This window comes from Corapipo altera, unplaced genomic scaffold, assembly GCF_003945725.1.
Source record: "Corapipo altera isolate COAL_440 unplaced genomic scaffold, ASM394572v1 52b, whole genome shotgun sequence".
NCBI lineage: Eukaryota > Metazoa > Chordata > Aves > Passeriformes > Pipridae > Corapipo > Corapipo altera.
Window position 1 is genome coordinate 1,670,202 of NW_020884922.1, and position 21,999 is coordinate 1,692,200.

The window sequence follows — 21,999 nt, forward strand, 5'->3', positions numbered from 1 at the left end:
TAATTTTCCCTAATCTTTGGGTTTACTATAAGTCAGTTTCTTCTGTGGGCTAAAATATAACACACAAAAAATTAGTTTGGTGCCTGAAAGCATTTCTTGGGTACACTTATGAAGGATTTTTTAAAACTTAATCAGGATGTTTGTGGGCTAAACAGCCCTAGGAAACTGAATATATTCTTGCACACTTGCAAGTACATTGAAACTGCAGCTCTCTAATTGTATTTTAAATTAATTTTGATATATTTTTTCTATTTAAACTACATTTGTTCATCTTAATGCTTGTTGGGATATGGGATAGCTTAAAAAAGGACTACATGTGAATAGAAAAAGGCTGTTCATAATTTCATACAAATTCTTACCTATGCGTAAGCGTGCCTATGTGCTTCCACAAAGGGAACAGGATCAGGATGAAGTTTTAACTCCCAGATCATGTATCTAAAATATACAAAGTCACAATGTAGGGAGCACAGTAGTGTGTTAAAAAATGTGAATATTTAGATATCATTGTGTGACTATGTTAAAAGGCTCCTATCAGTAAGATGCATTTCCACAATCATGTCCTGTGGTAACTTCCTTGATATCCAGTGTATTGTCTATTTGAATGTTTTATTGCACCTTACAAACAGATTTTGAGGCTCACATGGCCAAAAAAGGACTATTTAAGCACCCAATGCTTCAGTATTTTTTCAGAATGAAGTGGAGGTGTGTGGTTCTTTGCATCCTGGCTTCTCTGCCAGGAAATTTGGAAATAACTATGTACCAGCCTGTTAACTGTATGAAAGTTAGACACATTTTTTTCTTATGAACTGTAAAGCAAATACTTAATCTCTGTACGTTCAATCACAAACTTGTGTTCTTCCCCAACAGTAAGTCTCAAGAATCAGTTCACCATTTCAGAAAAAGCATTGCTCAAACTGGTGTATTTTAGAGCCTTAAGTTTCCAGAGCACTTTAATGATATATATGTATCAGTACTTTATCTTGAACAAACACAGTTTTTAAAATGCTATTGGGACATACATTTTAATGGTATGTAAGACGTGTTCAGAAGTGATAGTTGCAGTGTCCAGCTTTGTTCAGCCTACTTGGTGAGATGCAGGGTAAAAATTTCTGGTCTACAGGCAGTTTGAGGGAGAAGGAGAGAGAGGAGAGTATTGAGAAGACCTGTCTGGAAAGAATAAGAGGAGGGTGTCTGTGTGTGTATTGTGGATTCATGAGTGGACTATGTTCTGTGCCACAGGAGGGTGCTAAAGTGTGAACCCAATCCCTAGGTGATTGCCATGGGTGGATAATCCTGGATTGTCATAGTCCTTAAATTATTGGTATTATCTAAAATTCACAGAAGGACTTATTTGTAAAGTGAGGGATTTGCCTTCTGACTAATGAAATTATCTGTTGCAACTGCTCTTCAGGAGTGCAGATAAAATGTACCACTCAAGGAAAGGTCACTTCCTTTGATATGAATGCAGTTGCACTTAGATGAATTTGTAGTATTGTGGGTAGTATGCTTTAGGTTAGTTTTTGAAGATGTCGAAGCTATTCACCATCCCAACCAATATATACCATGTAAAATAAGTGTTAGTGAAACCTGAATGAGTTGATGACTTAATAGTGTGTTAACTGTGATTAGTCATGTCAAACTTAAAGAACACATTTCACAGTGTAAACTAATAGATAAAAACCTAATGAATTATAGATTTAAGGGAATATTTTTGTGAGTTTAGCTTTAAATATATTTTTTGGCTGATGTTATTCAGTAGTTTTGGTACAGATGTTGTTCCATGTTTTGATTTGAAATAAGATACAGTATTTTCTTCTTCCACAGTAAATGCTCCCTGAGTTTTCCTTCTTGGCATTATATGAGATTAGAGGATGTTTCCATGCTTTTAACTTTCCTGCATGCGTATTTTTTCCCCAAGTTGTTTTCAATCTTATTTCTCCATCCTGTTGTCCAGTTTTGAATCTCTTCTTGTTGCACGTGGCTGGAGTTGCAGTTGAGCATAAATAGAAACAGTCCTGTCTTGACAGCTCCTTTCAGAATATTTATATATTTGTTCCCTCGGGCACTCAACTTCCTTTCTTCCTGACACTCACTTTCCTACCTTGTTTTAAACTTGTACTCATTCTTTCATTGCAAATTAGACCAAGGATAAAAGTTATTTTCCATTCAAAATGATTGGCATGGATTTGGAAGAAGGTGTCTTGCTCTTAATTTGATATTAGAAAACATTCCTTCTGATTAGTTAGTACTAAGGAAGATATATTTGAATTCTCAATGTTTAAATTTTTGTAAGGAAGTAGGTGATGTGCACATGTTCACTGGAAAGAATAACAAATGCTGGATCCTTATAAAAAGTCCCTACTGCCTGAGAGGAGGCATACTATTTTAAACTAACCAATGTGATAAAAATTTACATGTTATGTTGTAATTACAGACATGTTTTGTAAAACTTTGCAGCATTTATAGTGTAGTGTTGACAGCCACACTTGTCTTAATACATAGCATTCCATCGGTTTTGTGTAATAGACTGCTGACTATTTTAGAAGATAAATTACTGTTTATTTAGGTTTAAGTTAATGTTTCAAAAGCTTTCTTACTTAAAAAGCAGTGCATTATAAATAGCAATAAGTTCTTTAAAATGGTGTACACATCGGACTGACAATTGCAAAGAAAAGGCTGATTATATGTAGAAAACATTTAATGTACGTGTTTTGAGTAAGTTGCTCCTATGTGTACTTTTTTACATTGATTAACCAGAGAGTTTTTGCAGCCATTCAGCCAGCTGTGTAGTTTAGTCCATTAGTTTTAAATATTGTTACTTAGATAAGATGTAATTGATAAACTACATTTGGTGAAAATCTTTCTTCCCCGTGATGGTGTCTGAAGTTAACTTAAAGAGAAAGAATGCAAATAAAGTGAAAATTTTCAGGAGAGTTGTTACAAACACAGCAGACCTAATAATGTGTACTTGAAAGTTTAAAGACAAAGATTTTGAGAAAATCATTATATTGTTTTTATGGAAGTTTTGCTTGAGACAACGAAATAGTGAAGCTCTTGACTAACTTGGCTTCTGTGTTTAGAATTTATCAGCTGGAAAGTAAGAAAACTGTGTAAATTAGGACAAATGATGTTTCAGACAGATGTATGGAAATCTGTAAAATTTGATGTACAAGTATACTCACCCAGTAGATTTTAATTTGTTAAAGCTATTTGAATATAATTCATACATAGCATTAATAATACAACTTTATAGTACTACATGTATGTTCATAGAATGCATGAAAAGCATACTGCATTAGAGGAACTATTGGAAATAACTTAGGAAATGAAGTTTTGTTTTAACACAGAACTAAAAAATCCATTACTATTTTTTTTTTAGAGATTGTGCTTAGTTTTTAAAAAGGGGAAGGATTTTTTATTAGTATCATGTTGACATTCCAATCTCCTTTCTATTGTATGCTGAGATCTTAATTTTTCTTTAATGAAATGCCCTTACTTCTGAATTTGAAGAATGCAGTGAAAGCTACAGAGAGTTTTTCTTACTGTGTCTGTGGCTGAGAAATCTTTCCTAATTGAACTTTCCTGTACTGGCAAAAATATCCTGAGAAGTACCGTTCCCAGCTTGGGAAGAATTCCCTGGTGTGAGTTCTGTGGACAATTGACACAGCTCAAATTTGTCTTGGACCTATCTTGGTCAGTAACTAAGGAAGAAAGGATTGCTACGCTGACATCTCTTACCCAATGCTTTTCAGTTGTGTTGGGTTTTAAGCTTGATATCTTAAGGAAACAGATGTGCATGACTTCATCATTCAGTCTTGTCTTCCTCTTCTTTTGCACTGCCCCATGAAATTTTGAACCTACTGGCTAGTTTCAAACAAATTTGATGAAGAATTAGTCATTAAGGATAACCCTAACACTTGTGAAAATCAGTAGCAGCTGGATAGACCCTAGTGGATATACTCCTCCTTCTGACATGGGCATGTATAATCCATTGCCATTTCATTGCCTTCTTTGCTCTCTTTCCACCCCCAGCAGCTGCCAAAAGCCAAGTACTACCCAAATGATGCCCAGCACTGAAAAGAATCTGCTTGGATAACAAGTTCTCCTGGCAAAGCTTTTTGCCTCAGGCCTTTCACTGTTATATGTCAGAAGTTTATTGTGATGATGGAAATTTGAGAGCTGAGGATTACTCAGTTTGCTGGGGGCCTGCTGTAGGTCTGCTGTTCAGTAGTGTTTGGGATTAGTAGGAAATTTGGTCTGGACAGTATTCTGCCTTCCTCTGAAGGAAGTGGGTGGCAAGGTTATGTTGTAATAAAAATTATTACTACATCCTTGGCAGGTGCTTGGTGAAGGGAATTCTTGCACATGAGGTCTGGTTTTCTAATAAAATCTGGTAGGCAACGTGTTAGGGGAAAGTACCCCTAAATAAAGTGTGAAATGGAGCTGCAACTACAACTCACCAGAACTGTGGGGGCAAACAAATACCCTCAATAATCTACTAGCAAAAAGGAAAGTGATATCTTGGTGAAGTGTAGTGCCAGTTGAAATAGAACTGGAGCCTAGTGCTAGCCCTCTGGCAGGTGGAACAAAGGAGAGTGACCTGAATGGACCAAACCTTTGCTAATGGTTCCCAGGTGTCATTTAATGAATAAGTGATATAATCGAGCCACGCTTGCAATGGTGTTTCGATGTTATGGTGAACAGTGCAGGAACATACTTGATAAATCCTAGGGAAGTAGTGCTCAGCTATTCTCAGTATTTCAAGGAACCTGTAACGAGGATGAGAGTATGTCCAGTCTTTGGTGCAGTGTCTTCCAAAATAGCACACAGAGAAATGTGAACTGGCTTAAATACTGATTCTGTACACAGAAGAAACACAGCATTGTAAGAGAAAGGTTTGTTGCAGTGTTGACCAGTTCAGTAGCTGGACCTGTCCATGGATGAGATGCTCCTAAAACAGCCCCCAAACTGTACGTTTAGCCTGGATGACAGCGAACAGTTAAACTGGTCTGGAGTTTTCACGTATGGAGATAAGCTGTTTCAACTTGAAATACATGTCCTAGTTTTTCAGATGTAATTTTTAAGAGATTTTTTAAGTAGGTATCAGTTCTTTTGTAACTCTTAATTTTATTAGATTTGCTTGTTTCTGAACACAAGTTGGAAAAGAGAATAAAAATGTGGCAGGCCACTTCTCATCTCCTTTTTTAGGTTTGCAGTCTGTTCTTCTGAGTTTACTTCCTGTAACTCTTTCCTTCCAGTCCTTCAGGGTAAATTGTCTCAGGCACAGGGAATATGGGGGGCAGAAGAACCCATTTTAACTCATATCATCAGTTTGGCTGAAGGAGCTTACCTAGTATGAGTTTTTCTGCTCTGTCTCTCCTCCTGGTTTTTCTTTTCAGGTCACGCTGGTGTGAGAGTTGCTGAGTTAAAATTATGTGCACTGTGAGTTTTATGGAACACATTTCAGAATTGCCTTTTGTATCCCTTCCTTTTTTTCTTTTTTTTTTTTTTTTTTTTTTTGGCTTTGAGAGCTCTAATCATGGATCAGGACTTCACTATGCTTGGTTTTAACATAGAATAATGTTAAAGAATTACCATGTCCCCACCCATATCCCCCCTACTAAAGCACTGCCCAAGCTTCCTGTAACATGAGAAAGAAAAAAGCTTATCCTAGGAGAAATTGCAGAAAAGCCATTTTGAAATGTTTATTTCTATTAAAAAGCACTTACATCGTGGTAGGTGGCCTCATAATTTTTTAAAACCACAATAAATGTATCAGACTTTACTAGATGATCAGTTAACAGTTTATAACTGTCTTTTGACAATAGAAGGAGGATATTTGTACAGTTCCCCTCGAAAAGACTTGCAAAGTCATTTTATTTGTTAATCTGTCTCAGGTGTTGAGAAATTTGGGTGTATTTCTGAGAATCATTTAGTGAGAACAGCCTGTTTTGTTTATCTTTGGCTCTATGACCTTATCACCATAGGCTTTCAGACTCTTGACAGCTCCCTTTCTTGTAAACAGAGGAATGTTCCTTTCAAATACCTTGCATAATCAGCTAATCAAAACAGTAGCAACGTCCCAGGGAGATGCTGTTGCCCAGGAATCAATAGGCCAATGGCACACGTGTTGCCATATCAGAGCAACAGATTTCCTACAAAGCTTATTGGCTTATCTGTGGGGCTGCTGTGGCAGCTTTTTAGCCTGTCCACAGCTTTCATGTGGATTTTTAGCTCGTACATGTATTTCAGAGCATGGTGTGCTATGCTAATATAGAATTAACAAAACATGACTTATTATAACACTGGGAGGTGGATGTAACCTAATCTAATGCAAGTATCTTCAGTGTATCTTGTAGGTCATCACTGCTAGTTGTTTCTTTTAATTTAACATCAGCTGAGATCATATGCAAGAGGCAAATGGGGGCTAACACCTTGTTAATTTATTTCTTGATTGCTCCAACTTGTCTGTTATGCTTAACCAACCCTTGTTTATTTACCCCACCCTCTGCACCTCTGCCCAAAAATTCCTTCGTATTTCTTCTTTGTGGTCTGGTACATAATATTAATTAATATTTTTATTAATATTAATTAATTTAATAAATTATTAAATAAATGAAAAAAATTGGACATCTTTCTACATGAAATAGTACTGAAAAAAATTTTAGCAGGAAAAAAAGACCTTCCGTCATGTTTGCATCTGCCATAGAGAAAGACAGCATTTAATCTCTGAACACTCAGTCTGAGGTGTATGATTTGCCAATTTGAAAAGATTTAAAATTGAGTTTTGTAATAGCGAAAAAAAATGAACAGTCCTGAAAAGACTTTTGAAGGTACAAGAAGTGTGTGTAGGACCTATAGATATAATTTCTATATATAATACAGAACTCCTTAATTATTCTACAAAATTGTAATACAGCTTGATTTGGCTAAGTCATCTTCAGTATATTATACTCTCACAGTTTTTAAATATACATATATTGACATAATTTTAATGTACATTACACTATTAAATCACACCTTACAAAAGATGTCACATTTTGGTCATTGGACTTTCTCTGTTTCAGTGTTGTTATGCTTCTAGTTTTTTGTTCATTAGAAAAAACAATAAAATTAATTTTCTGTTTCTGTACTAATTTCTAAGTAACACTTAACCTGTGCTAGCCAGCAGCGGTGGTGTTGTGAGATTAGAAGTGTAATATGAATTAATTTTTTTATTTATGTATAATCCATATTGGCAATTTTATAGCCGTGGAAAAGAATCAGATATCTTTCTGAAAACAAGCTCTTGATAGTGCTTACCATTTCAGTGAAACTTGTGTATTTTAAAGATATTATTTTTAAAAACTTGTGTTACTCGTTGTTTCATTTTTGCATGCAGGGGAATCATAGTGTAATTTGAAATGATTTCTGGTGATGACTTAGTACAATTTCATGCCCAAAGCAAGTTGGTTGCTGCAGGGCTTAGCCAGCAAACTGCTGAATAACTCCGAAGATTGAGACTTTACCATCTCTCTGGGCAATACTGGATACCCCTCCCAATGAAAAAGTGCTTTCCCTGCTTGGAGTTGCACGTGTTTCAGATTTGTCGGGGTGTACCATGAAAAGATGAGTGGCAACAGACTTCGTCTGGCTCCCTCTTCCCAGTACCCACTCAGTAGGTAGCTGTAGTCAGCAGTAGGATCTCCCTTCTCCAGGCTGAGCAACCCTAATTTATCTCAATCTCCCCTGAGGGAGGGTACAAGAGGGTGCTCCTGTGCCCTAACCACCATGGTGGTCCTGCATTGGATTTGCTTCTGATATATCTTGGAGAGCCCTAGGCTGGGTGCAGTATTCCATACAATGTCTCACAAGGAGCTAAGAGAGGAGAAGAGTTGTGCCCTTGGCTTCACCATTGCTAGTACAGCCCAGCACACAGTTGGCCTTTGCAGGAAGGGCACACTGCTGACCCACGCAGCTTGCTGTCCCGTGGGACACTTGGATTGTTTTCTGCAAAGCTGCTTTCTAGCAGTCTGGCTGTTAGTCTGCATTTCCAGAGTACCGTCATCCTGGGTGCCCCAGCACTTAGTGTTTGAATCTGGAGTTCACTGAGTTCCTGACAGCCCATTTCTTCAGCCTCTGAAGGACCCTGTCAATAGCAGCCCTGCCCACCAGTGCATTGGTTCCTCCCCCTAGGCCGGTAATATCCACAGCCTTGCTGAGGGTGTGCTCTATCCCATCTTCCAGGTCTTTAATATGGGTGTTAAACACCATGGACATGGTACTAATCCCTGAAGGATGCCACAAGTAACAAGCCATCAGCTGGACTTTGGAGCCCTGATCACAACCATTTGAGCACAGTGGTCCAACCACTTTCTCACTGAACTTATCTCCCACTATCCAGTTGATACCTCACCAATCTGCAAATAAGGTCTGTGCAGGACACTGTGTCAAAGGCCTTCCTAAAATTAACACATTCTGAATATGACTTTTAATCCTACCACCAGCAGAGAACTGTGCCATATTTTTGCATCTTGTAGTTTAAGATATGCTTTACAGAAAGAGAAGTAACCGTCTTTTACTGACTTTAAAAGGATATTAAGCTTATTCTTTTAGAAACGATAAAGGATCAGAAAAAGCAAATTTTGTAGAGGAAGAGAAAAAATGGAGATGGAGAGCTCTGCAAGTTCTTGCAGTAGGTAATTAGGATCAGTTTGGGTTTTAAAATCTTAATTCATAATATTCATTGTTTTTAGACATTTTTCTGGGTGGCTTTTAAAGAACTCAGTTTTCTTTATCTCTAACTTGATTTGATGAAAGCAGAGGGACAATATTTGTATAAATAGCTAAGTGATCTCCAAGAGAAAACATTGTTTTCCCATAAAGCATGCTTATGAGGCATTTTGGAGATCTTGCACATTGAATAAGATTTGTGTGTTTTAAAAAGAGTGTGTTTGGAAAACAGAATAGTGAATGAAGATTATAAGCACTTATTAGGAAGGATCATAATAAATGTCATCAGTTTTGTGTTCAGGTGTTGTCAATTGTAATCTGCTCTAAACCTTGCGATAATTTTATATTGCAGTAGAAAATTGATAGAGGAATTTGTATGTAACTTCATTAGCCTAGGTGTCTTTAGGATGTTACTTATGACTTTCATAGTTTTGGAAGTAATTATAGCGCTCTATAAAAACATTTCAGCGGAGTACCTGATCTGACACATTTGTCAAAAAGCAAAAAAGGAGCCTGGTTGTGCAAAATTGTTTTTATCATATTTGCATAACAACACCCAAAACCAGGCCCTTATGTTAGAATGTAAGTGTTCTAGGCTTTGCTTATGATACAAGCTAGTGGGAAAAGATAGTTTTGTAAATGAGTTATCTTATTTAAAAATCATTTCTCTAGATATATCATTAGTATTTTTGGTTTTCCACTGTTGTGACTGTTGTTTGGAATCACTCTCATTAATGCTAAAATGAATGGGCATTTATCAAATCTCATACCATAACTATAGTTATGACCACTTTCAGAATGTAACTCCCTTCCCTCCACCAGTATGATTTTGACTTCAACTTTTAAATGTTTGTCACCTGGTGTAAGGTGGATTTATGGGAGCACAGTAGTTTTAGTGCCTTTTGGCTGGGTGTTTCTGATGACATCACTATGATCTAGACACAGCGTGTGACTCTAGTTGGTTCCAGTGTTAAATAGTTTCATAATTATGCTAGTTTTGGCAGTTTCCTTGGAACTTTCCCCATCTCTTTAATGAACATGTTTTACTTCTGGGCTTATGAGGCAGCCACATGTTTGAGAAATTAATAGCGTGCTCTTAAAGTTAACATTGAGCAGAGGCATGCAGATACAGAAAGCTTTTGGATATATGTGTACTTAGGAATGTAGTTTTTATAAGTTCATGGCCATTCTTATCATCTTCCAGTAATTGAAGAATATATTTGGCTTACAAAGTATCAGTAACTGTTGCGAAAAATGGTGTGTGTTCAAGCTCAAAAAAACCAAAAACAACCCATGCAGCTCTAAAATATTTTTGATAATTGTGTAATGTAAAGAAATGAATGGATGTAATCCCATATATAAAAAAACCACCCTTTTTTCAAATGTTAGGTTGAATTCTTCTTAAACGTAGGTACACTCTGTTACTTCATATGGATTAAGTCACATAGGTATATTTTTGAGATAAATTTGTTTTGTGTTTTGACGCCATCTTGGAACATGTACATTTTTGCTTTTGTTTAGGTCCAACTTGCTGTAAATGATTTCCAACTGTTTTCCATCACAACAGACTTGTAGTTCAGGGAAATATAAAAAGCTTATTGTATTTAATGAATTTATAGGTTGAGATATGAAGACTTTCTTTCAAAAATAACTCTGAGTGTTCTCTGCCCCTTTCATTTAAAAAAACCAACCCACTCCCAATGTGCTAGTATTTATTCTCAGCTCTCTGAGTGGTAAAAACTTAAGCCGCTCTTATTTAATCTTTGTTCATAATACTCAAAAATATTGCGTAGATTTTCTGTGAAGTTTTGAGAAGATACATCAAACATAGTAGTAGCAGTACATAGATGGAAAAGTTAAATGTAATCAGGCTTGATGCAGTTAATGCTTGAAAAAAAGAATGCCTTCCTCATCTCCTGGCACCCCCTTTTCTTTTTCTTGTACTTGACATAAATATTAAAAGTCAAGTGTAATGTGATCCTATCAGATGAGGTCATTAAATTGTTGCAGCACAACAATATGTACAATCCAGGAGTGAGCTCAGGAAAGAAGGAAATGTACTAATTGAGGTGTTTGGTCACTCTGACATCTTGGGATTTCTGCAGGTTTAAGCCATAAGTATGGTGACTCATCTGAAAAAATATTTTCACGTCATATGCAAACTAGTTTCCAGGAAAGAGTATAGTTAAAAGTTATTTAAAAAATTTTAGCTTAAAAGTATGTGATCTAAGTTTTCTCAGTAAACTGGAGAGGAAGGTGAATTGAGCTTCACTAATTACAAAATATACATGTTGATGAAGAGGCTTCCATCACCACGGGCTTAAAGACAAAGCAAGAGCTTCGGGTTTTTATTAGGTCAGGTATGCCATGAAGAGAGAAGTGGCTTTCTTGTGAAATAGCACCATAGTTTGAAGTTCTGAGGGAGTCTTCAGGAGACTCTCATTCCTTGGTAAAAAGTACCAGAAGTTCATCAGAGAGGAGAAAACAACAAAACAAACAAATTCCCTATAAACAGAGTTGATGCTAAATGCTCATTTAGATTTTTTTATGCATTGGAATGAGACAGTCCTGTATGACTTCAGTGGCCAAATAACGATAAATTAAAAAACATCAAACAGCTTGTTTCAATTCTATATTTATTAATCACTGGAAAATCTCAAATTCTTTATGGTAGCTCATCCTTCTTTTAGAAACTATCATCTACCCTTCTAATATGTGAATGTCTGTCTTACGTAACTGCTCCAAATAAATTCAAGCTTCTATCTTCTTGTTTTTTTCTGAGACTAAGATTGTATTGCTCTTTTTTCTTTTTCTTAGTGAAATGGTATTTCCACTTTATCAGAGAATTTCTGTGTTTTGTTGTTCTAAATACGGAGTGGAAGGGGAAAAAAAAATCTCTTCAGTTACTTTTGAAGTTGTAGGCTTGTGTTTAAAATGTATCATTACATGTAACTTAATTTTGTTTTTTCTTTTTTTTTTTAAATGAAAAAAACCCCTAAATCAAAAAGCAAGTACTGTGAAGATTCCGTTTTGTAATTTCTCTGAGATTATTAAAAATACCAGGCAGCATGCAGGGAAACACATGATCTGTCCTGTACAAAAACTCAACACAGTTTAATCTGTTTGCTTTTTTATATTTAGAGGACTTAAGAATATTACAGCTTAGTAATTGACATTTGTTCCCCAAACCATCTTTTTGTGAACACATTGTGTGAGCTGAGTAGTGCCATGACCCAGAAGGCATTTTGCATCGCAAAAGACTACATCTATCAAATAAGTCATTTGGCTTGGGTCAAAAGTTGTGTTTGCATCCTCTTTAGCCCGTTCTTTTAATACATGTACAAGAATATTTGTATTACCTCTCTTGGTTTTCTTGCACTTGAGCCCTGTAGTTAAACTGTCATTCTGGAATGTAAGGGGAATACTAGTGGTGTATTTAAAATCCTTGATTCAGCTAATTAAGATTTTCCTGTGTCTGTGATTTTAATCTTGTAAGGCTTATATCACATTCTCTAATTAGGAACCAGGTTTCTGCTTTTGAATTCCTGAACTAGAATAAAGTATATAAAAGCTCAAGATGAGCAGGTGCCCTCAGCTCATATATCTTTCCTGGGGTCATGTTTTACTGTTATAGAAGTCTACAAAAATGTTTTGCCTTATGAATCAGCTTCAGTTAGTGGTATTAGGAAGGACATGACTGAGGTCTTAGAACCATCTGAGGTGGTTTCATGAGTAGGCATGTAAGCTCAGGCAATTAGGTAGTTTCTCGTATTTGTTTCAGTAGTCTGCAAGGCTCAGTCTCTGTTTGAAGGAATGTTTCAGCAGAAATGCAGCAAGATGAAATGTGTTCAATTGAAATTAATATTTAAATGACCAGTTTCTTTTTTAAACAAAAGTTAGTGAAAGTATTAATTATGAACATTTTTTTATGTTGTCCAGCTAATTTTGTATTAATTTCTGTATTACAGCGTTGAATTGATGGAAAAACAGTAACAGAAGTTCCTGAATCTTGACCAAGTTGTTTTGCTCACATTTATTTTCTTTCTGTTTGGTTGACACAGCTGCTTTCTTTTCCTCTAGCAGGAAGACCACGAAAGCTGTGGTTCCAGTTCAACAAATCGCAGTACCACGGAAAGCATGAAATCAGCAGTAAAACCACGACGAGTTCAGCAGTCTGCTTCTCCTGACCCTGATTTGCCTCCAGGTAATCCATAATTTCAGAAGCTGGTTTGTATTTGAGTTGTAGAAAATACCTGAAGTTCGTTCAGATGTCCGCAGTGTTTAAGTTAGATTATTATATTTTTGTCTACCTATAAATCACATAAAGGTCAGTGAAGTACTTGTATGTTAGAAAATAGAACAATCACAAAATCACAATAAAATATGGTTTAATGCTGATAACCTTTCTTTCAATTTTATCGAATTCTCAAATTTACAAAACTCATTTATAGTGCAAGGTGGCACCATAAAATGGCTTGAGTTGGAAGGGACCTTAAAGATCATCTAGTTCCAACTCCCCTGCCATGAGCAGGGGCACCTTCCACCAGACCAGGTTGCTCAAAGCCCCATCCAACCTGGCCTTGAACAAAACTTCTCTAGGCAACCTGTTTCAGTGCCTCACCATACTCATAGTAAAGAGTTTCTTCCTAGTATCTGATCTGAACCTGCCCCCTTTCAGTTTAAACCACTACCCCTTGTCCTGTCAGTATATGCACTTGTCAAAAGTCCCTCTCCAGCTCTTGTAGACTCCCTTTATGTACTGGAAGGCTGCTTTAAGGTCTCCCTGGACCCTTCTCTTTCCCACGCTGAACAACCCAAACTCTCTCAGCCTGTTTTATTCATGTTTTTTATTGAGTCTTGTATCTACTGGTAGAAATTTTCACCAATTTTTTTTCCCATTTGTGGAATTTGGATGTTGAACTTGGAGATATTTTATGATATAAAATGTCTAAGGAATTATGTCTCTGATTTCTGTTGCCTCTGCCTTTGGATATGAGCTGTTGTTCTGTGCAGAAAAATGAAATTGGAGAGTACTAGAATGAATTGCATTTTGCCTTCTTGGGGCATGTAGTTTTAGATGAGTAAAAGACATGACATGACAGTTTTGTGTTAACCTTTTTTGCTGTCTTTTGTTACCAGAAAATTTATACTTGACTTGAATCAAAAGACGACATTGAAATTTAGTGTGTAGAATATTGTATACTACAGGGTATCATCTTGCTTTGGAATGGGTACTTGAGGAGACAGATCTGGAGGCTCTTTTAGGGCTTTGAAATGCAATAAACTCCAGTGGCTTGGAATTGCAGGACGCTATTTCCTACCATGGACAGCGCTTCAGTTTTGGCTGCTCCTTGGCATTTGGTTCTTTGGGTCACACCTGCAAACCACAGAAGTCAAAGGCTTGCCAAAAATTCCATGATTATATTGCCCCCAGTGACATTTTTAGGATTTTTGTACATTAATTCCTGTCTGGCAAAGTTCTCTAAGTACAATTTGCTTTGGTTTTGTGTGGACAAATAACACTGTTTAGTATAGAGCTTATGTGGTAAAAACTCCTAAGCTTCAATGTGCACATCCTGCATTTTAGTAAGATTTTGAGCCCTTTAGTTCTACAGTATTCTCAGAGATGAAACTAGGCAGACTTTAGCTAAAAATGTAGCTTTGGTAACAATAGACCACTGCTAAACTTAAGTTATTTAGAAGTGACAGTCTGATGATACCGACTCTCTGACTATAGAGCTACAATGTTTTTGGAATGTTGGATCTGAAACTGCATTTCTAACTCTTAGTGCACAGTGCAGCCTCCTGGGTTCTGGATAATTTGTAAAAAACATACTTGTGGATTTTGTATGACACTTCAGAAAAGAGTTTAGCCATACAGATTTTCTGGTGTTTTCAGTCACTTACTGTAGAAAACCTATATTTTAGTGCAAAGTTGCTCATAATCCTATTTTTAAGAATTACAGGAGTAACAAGCAACCTCTACTTGCATTTTTCCCACTTGTATTTAAAACAAAACCCTTTAAAAAAAAAACAAACCAAAACCAAAAAAACCCAAACCCAACAAACTCTTTATTATACATGAGCTTGCTGATGTTTTTATTAATTTTTTTTGAATAGGAAGGATTGCAATTTCTTAAAAGACTGGAAGGTATTCAAGAATTTGCCTTTTTTCCTTCTGTGATGCTGGGTTTGTAGTGCTTTTGTCATCCCCATCAGGAAAATGTATATTAGATTGACTTTGAAAGACCCTTGAAAGCAAAATATTGAAAAAACTTTGGGCCCGTGGAGGGATAACTTTACTTTCTTCGGTGAAATTAGTAGCTTGCTTTAAAATCATAAATAAATACCTGGTTATAATTTTATAGTTGCTAGTTAAATTGTCTGCAAAATATTTCTATGGTGAAATTAAGAAAAGGAACTAAATGCTTTGCGCTGGCTTCTACTTACATACAGGTCAGTTTACATCACTCTAGTGATGAATATGGGTCTCTTATGCCTCTTAATTATTGAAATAATACATCTGGTTTTCTGAATTCATATAACTTGAAAACATTATCATATACTCTGAGGTGAAAAGTAATATTTGAGTGTGAAAACAATGAATAACTACAAAAAGCAGAGTAGAATGGAAGTAGCAACTTCAGTCTTTTCCTACTTACCTCACAATATTTTGATGTTCAATTTAGTTTTTTATTTGAGTTAAAATTGTTGATACAAATGAGTCATATTTAATGCAAGTTTCAGAAAACTACCCTTGAAGCCTGTGGGATTTAAGCCTGTATAATTAACTGGTTTTTTTCGGTATAGTTACCAAACTAGAACTCTGTAGTGTGTATTAAATGTATTTTAGATGCAGGTAATGTTATAAACTTTTCCAGCACAAATTAGTTATCTCCATACTTAGATTCAGTATACATAAAAGACAAAAATATGGGTAGCGTTTATTTCTTTATGATGTTGGTAAAATATGAGTGTATACCACACCCTGTGAATTCCCAGGTGAGATTATTTTTCCAATCACATTATGTCTGAAAAAATGTAAATGGCTTTGTTCCCAAGAGGCTTCAGTGCAGGTGCTTACTAGAGGCGTTGTTGACAGAAATTGGTTTTGATATACCTCCCAGGGGTATTACTGAACAAGATGTGGATGTATCAGCTTTTAGAAGGGAAAAAAGTAGTAGGCATATTAGTGTTTAGGCAACTTGTAAAAAACTGTGAGAGAGCAGATAGAAATAACATGAAAAGTAATGGAGCAACTGGTGTTCACTTTTCCAAACCTATTTCTAAATATCTTTCAAGTAAAAAAGTAATTACCATTACAATTCTTTGTCTACAATAATCCATAGTGTTCTATTTTCTTAATCAGTTTGAAAGTTAATTAGTCTCTTATGCTCTATTGTATTCACAGTGTTTACAACTTTTTTATACTGCATTTCTAGGATGCTGGTTGACTTAACAGCTGCGCAGAATGTTAAAGAGTTTTAAGTTGTGTGATTTTTTTGATAAATAAAAGACAATGTTACTTAGTTTGTATAAATTTTGACTTTTAAAAAAGAGTGCAGGTTGAAAATAATGAATATATGGAAATAATTGAATTTATTACTAACTGAGTTTGGTATCATGTCTTCCTTATCACTCCCAATAATTTGCTTTATTTTATAGGTTATGTTCAGAGTTTGATTAGGCGTGTTGTAAACAATGTCAACATCGTGATCAACAATCTCATATTAAAGTATGTGGAGGATGATATTGTTCTCTCAGTCAATATCACTTCTGCAGAATGCTATACAGTGGATGAGTTTTGGGATCGAGCATTTATGGACATTTCTGGTGAGCAGATAGTTTTTGATTTTATGTATTACTATGAAGTCACTCTTAAATTCATATAGAAATTTGCAAGTCTCATAAAAACGGCTCTTTATATCAGAAGTAAAATAATTTCTGCCTGTTTTCATTTTTAATCAGTTTTTCCCTGGTCCTTACCTTGATTCTGAAAAGCCAATTATACTAATATAGATTGATTCTTAATGCATACTTGTATGATCACACATAATTACATTAGACGTGTTGCAGTCCTCTACTCATACTTGCCGTCCTTTGAGGGTACTTCGTTCTGTGCTTGCTGCTGGTGGTGAGTGCAGAGGCAAGCAGTTTCTATTTTTGTGAACAAGCAGTAACATATTAAGGCATTTCATTGCCCTCGTTTGTGATGATCTTAAAACTCTAAACAGACTGGCTAGAGAGGCAGTAAAACGCGTTGCACTGTAGTGAGCACGGCATACCAATTGCAAGACACGATACATTTCGCTTCATGTTTTCAGGGGTAAAAGGAAACAACTTCTGATTTTTGTTTTGATCTTAAGTATTTCAGTGTTTCAGTCCTTGAATTGTCAGCATTCACCTCTGTGATTAGCTACTCTTATTGACATTTGGTAGAAGTGGAATTGTAGTACAGTAAGAGTACTAAGATCACATAGAAGATTTCGGGGGGTGGATTGGGGAATTCAGTTAATGTTTTCCTGGACATATTGGTTTTGGTCTGGCTAAAATAATTAAAAATTAATATGACAAAATTACAAAATATGATCCATGTTAAGATCACTGTAATAGCTCTTGTTTGTTTGGGAAGGTTCAAAAGAAAACTTTGGGGGAAAACATGCAAAGTTATTTCTGGGAGAATAACGAGAACGATATTTATTGCTCTTATACTTCCACATGAAACAGTACTCTTATAGAAAGATCTAAGGTACAGCGAGGGGATGAAAATTTTAATTGGGTGTAACTAATTTGTCCTCACTTCTTGCGCGTTCAGCAGAAAAAATCTGTGACACATTAATCATATAAGCAAGTACTTTGCTACTGATTTAAATAATGACCAAATAAGTATCTTGTATTGATTTCTTTTAGTTAAGAACCTGTATGCACAATTTTTCTTATGCAATATATTTTTTTAACCTATACACTTCTTTTAAAAGCCACCGATCTGGTACTGAGAAAGATGATCAACTTTTCTGACTGCACAGTATGCCTTGATAAGAGAAATGCTAGTGGTAAAATTGAATTTTACCAGGAACCTCTGCTGTACAAATGCTCCTTCAGAACTCGTCTGCATTTCACTTATGATAACCTCAACTCCAAAATGCCATCTATTATTAAAGTAGGTATCCAAAATAATATTTTTTCTTCTCACTTGTGAGTTTTGAGATTTTTCAAAAGATACTTAGAAATTTAAGTAGTATGAAAAGCTTATGCTGTTGGTTTTTGCTAAAGGAATTTTTAATTGTGTTTTGTTCATATGATGCAATTAGTTTATCTACAGTAACAGTATGTAAATAAGGAAGTTATGTTCTCTAATATTTCCTTTTTTCCTTGGACTTTAAAAAAAGCACAATTGTAAGGTGAAGTCTACAGGTAATCTGTTAAAGAAAAAAAACCAGTTGTGTTCTCAAAGGTGTCTGCAGTAAGATGGAAAGGATTTTTTGCCTCAAGTTATTGTTTCAAGTGTAGCGCAAACTCTGCCGAACAAGAAGAAACTCGAGTGTATTAACACTGTGCGGTGAACCACGTGAACTGGATTAGTGAGTCAAACAGCTCCTTGTGAGCGGGGGTGTGATGCAATCCACAGACATCCGACACTAGGTGACATCTTTACTGCTCACAGTGCAGAAACAAAACACTGAGTTGATGGGGAGACTAAGCTACCTTACACTCCTATTTTTTTTTCTGCTCTGAATAGTGACAAATGTAAGATTCATGTCTCCTCCTTCCCGCTCTCAAAGAATATCAATGGTGCCCACTTAGCTGAGAAGTTTTTTAAATTAGGAAAAATACAGTGTCAATAAAAATTAATCTCCGGATTTATGCACTGCAAAATAGTAGATTTTGAGATCAGTTTTGATAGGCGTTTCTCAAGAATATAATTCAGAAGTGTCAGTCTTTTAGTTCATATGATTCAGAAAGTCCTGCTGTGAATCTGAGGTTGGGAGTTAATCTTTGGCATTGCCAAATGCCCCTGTTTGTTCTGTGTGCTGTACATCTCTATGCCTTGGGTTACTTTGAGCGAATTTGAAGATTTGTGGATATAGTAATGACCAGATGAGTATTTATCCAGCTAAGAATAATCACGAAATGTTGCATAGAATGCCTGGTGGTACGCATGTTTGCAGAAAATTCCTTTTTTCATATGTGTATCTTGATTTATACAAAGACTGATTCTTCATACTGGAAAGAAAAACTTTTTTTTTTCTTTTATTTACTTTCTTCTTTATTCAGAGAAATGTGTAGCAATTTTGGAATTTTGCTTATTTTGAGTTTTATAAAGAAGTAGTTGTGTATTCAATGATAGTAGGACTTGTAACTATGTGCCTTAACTTTGGAATCTGTGTGAACTCCAGTGATAATAAGGAATCATTATATGATTATCCTATATGCTAAGTTTGCAGAGCGAAAATTTATGGCCAAATTACAAGTTTCTGACAGCACACTTTAATGTAAATGCCGGCAGTCTTCCATATACTTTGAAATTATGGAGTTGTAAAAATGATGATTGTTATTATTTTATTACTTAGAATTTTTTAGAGGATATTGGACTAAAATAAAACATACTAAAATACACAGTGATGGTGCTAATTTAATTAAATTTGTATTAAACTTTTTTGGTCATCTTTGTTGGCCATTTATTGCTTCTGCCCTTTTTTAAGGCATGTGTCAGTTTGTTCGAAGATGTCTTAACTTTTTTTTTTTACGCTTTGATTTTGATTTTGGTTATGTTGCAAATAGTTTACTTAACACTTTTCTTTTTTCATTTGTTCTTTTTTTTCTCTTCCTTTTTCTTCAATCTTTAAACATCAAATACTGTTTATTAAAATATTGGGAAATTTGCACAATTAAAATATTAGACATATGATGCTAGATTAATATTTAAGTGAAGTAATAATTGTTTATTATGATCCATAGAATAATGTCGAAAGATAATTATTTTTAAGTCTTTATTCTTTTTTAATATTTCACTGCCATACCATTATGCAATAATTAGATCTACAAATTTGCTGACCCATGCAAATTTGGATTTGGTAACTTTCTGAATGGTTTTATGCATGGAGATTGTGCATTGTGGGTCATCAGGTTGCAGCATTTTAAAGAGACTTTTTAAAATATTTAGCTAATCAGTGGAAATAGCTGTGTTTTCTTACAGTTGAAGTAAAAGGAGCTGTTATCAGTAAATACAGCAGCTTCATTAGTGGTATTAATTCAAGGACGCTTAAAGCTGGAAGTGTTTGCTGGAAATGATATTACTGCAGCTTCAGTGTGTCTGAAGGGTGGGTTAATGAAGGACAGTAGCTTGTTTCCCAGCTCAAGACAAAAGCCAGCAGCACTCAAACTTTCTCCAAATCTGCGAAGATCTTTATAATGAGATCTTTTATTCTATGTCTTGTTCACTTAGTAACGGATGTGTGATTTTTCAGTCTTGAGAGAAAACTTCCAAGCCACGTGCTCTTTTGGTTTCTTTGTAGGCGCTAAAACATTTTTGTAACCTGCATAATTTTGATTACTGTGTCCATTGCAATGTTTTGACCAAACTAATCTTAATGACTTTTATTGGAGTTAAGACTTCTCAAGGGAGGATGGTTCTTAAATACTTGGGTATGTATTTGTATGCTTTTAAACTAGGAACACTGAGCTCCTATTTTCAGTTTTAGAATGCAAATAGTGTAAGTGGGTGAGAATGACAAAACACATGTAAAATGATTAGAGTTGATAGATTTTTTTTCTACTGTTCTTGTAAAAACCATCACAGGATGGGGCAACTGTGAGACAGATGAGCTGATTTGCGCTGGCGATGTCAGTTCTGCCTCCGTCTATTTGTGGCAGCACTGACATTTGTCTGACCTGTCAGTCATCTAAGTCCACTCACTGTGTTGACAGAAAGCTAACTTGACAAGAAGAAATAAATAGTTTCCTGCCAGTTTTAGGAAGATGGGTGAATCAGCTGAGGAGCAGCTGAGTTCCACTGACCATGTAAGAGCAGGATCATGATGAGAGGATAGTACCATACAAGACGTCATGGAGTGTAATGTAATTTCAATGAAGCTACTCTATAATTATCTCCATTGCCTACAATGCTATCTAGTGTTCCTGTTCTCGACTATGACATATGCCTTTTGTGACTTTAAAAAGGCTTCTGGCAAAATAATCCTTTTTATTTCTTCCAAACAGTTTCTTCCAGATAGTTATTTTTAACTTCTCCTTCCTCTTGTTCTTCTGCACAGAAAAGGTTCATGCACTTGTAACAGTGTTTGGAGTGGGAAAGAATCAAAATGAAGGACTTTGTATATTAAAACCAGTATATCTAGTGTTTCTTTAGCATGCAGAGATTTTTACGAAAAATGAAAATAAAAGTTCAATCAGATGCACTTAAGTCACTTACGTTTGAGAAACGTTTTCAGCAACAATTGTAAAAAACCCAAATAAATAAATGTTTATATATGTAAAATATGTTACACTTGACATTTCAACCCGAAAGTCTCTTGTGTGGCAACCCAAAGAGTGTATGTTTTTGTTGTTGTTGTTTGCACCTTTTTGCCTTGTGTTGTACTGCAGATTTCAGTTTTGGAAATCAGAATGCCAATACCAAAACGATATGGACTTGTATGGTTTAAAAGCCAACCTTACTGATCACAGAGCTTTGTTATTATTTGCTTTTGTTCTCTTCCATGTTATAGATTCACACATTGGTTGAAAGTTTGAAACTTTCAATCTCTGATCAGCAACTTCCTATGTTTATACGTATAATGCAACTTGGGATTGCTCTGTATTATGGAGAAATAGGCAGCTTCAAAGATGGGGAAAGTGAAGATTTGATTTGCCACACTAAAGATACGTTGGGAAATATCACAGGTAAATACAACTTCTCCTTTTCAAGAAGCAGTGTTAAAAACATGAATTTCTTTGCGTTTTGCAAATATAAATGCCCAAGTCTAGTCCTTATCAAGTATCTCTGCAGTTTGCAGTTTGTTAGAAGCAGTTCATTGTACTGGGTAAGTATTTAGTACCCTTAACATTCTTTCATGTAGGTTCCGTAAAGAGTTCTGGTGGTCCTGACTAAACTGAGGTTAAACAGGATCCAAAAAGACCATTTTGAGAGTTGTGACACAGTTGGATACTTTGACTTTACCTGTCACTATATCATGCAATAAAGCACCTGTCCATAAGCAAGTTCAAAACTGGCAGTCACCACATTTGTACTAAATAAGAGAAAAACCAGAATGTGTCATCTTTCTTTGG

At 35.6% G+C, this 21,999-nt stretch overlaps 1 protein-coding gene across 4 annotated transcripts in view; it reads left to right on the forward strand.

The window, feature by feature from the left end:
- Positions 1-21,999, forward strand: part of VPS13B (vacuolar protein sorting 13 homolog B) — a 426,536-nt gene that overhangs the window by 28,149 nt on the left and 376,388 nt on the right. For 3 of the 4 annotated variants that reach the window (XM_027657093.1, XM_027657096.1, XM_027657094.1), the window contains exons 4-7: positions 12,793-12,916; positions 16,378-16,545; positions 17,691-17,872; positions 21,438-21,612. In XM_027657093.1, the coding sequence (XP_027512894.1) occupies positions 12,793-12,916; positions 16,378-16,545; positions 17,691-17,872; positions 21,438-21,612 (649 nt within the window). The remainder of the gene's footprint in view (positions 1-12,792; positions 12,917-16,377; positions 16,546-17,690; positions 17,873-21,437; positions 21,613-21,999) is intronic. The other variant, XM_027657095.1, reaches the window with a different exon arrangement.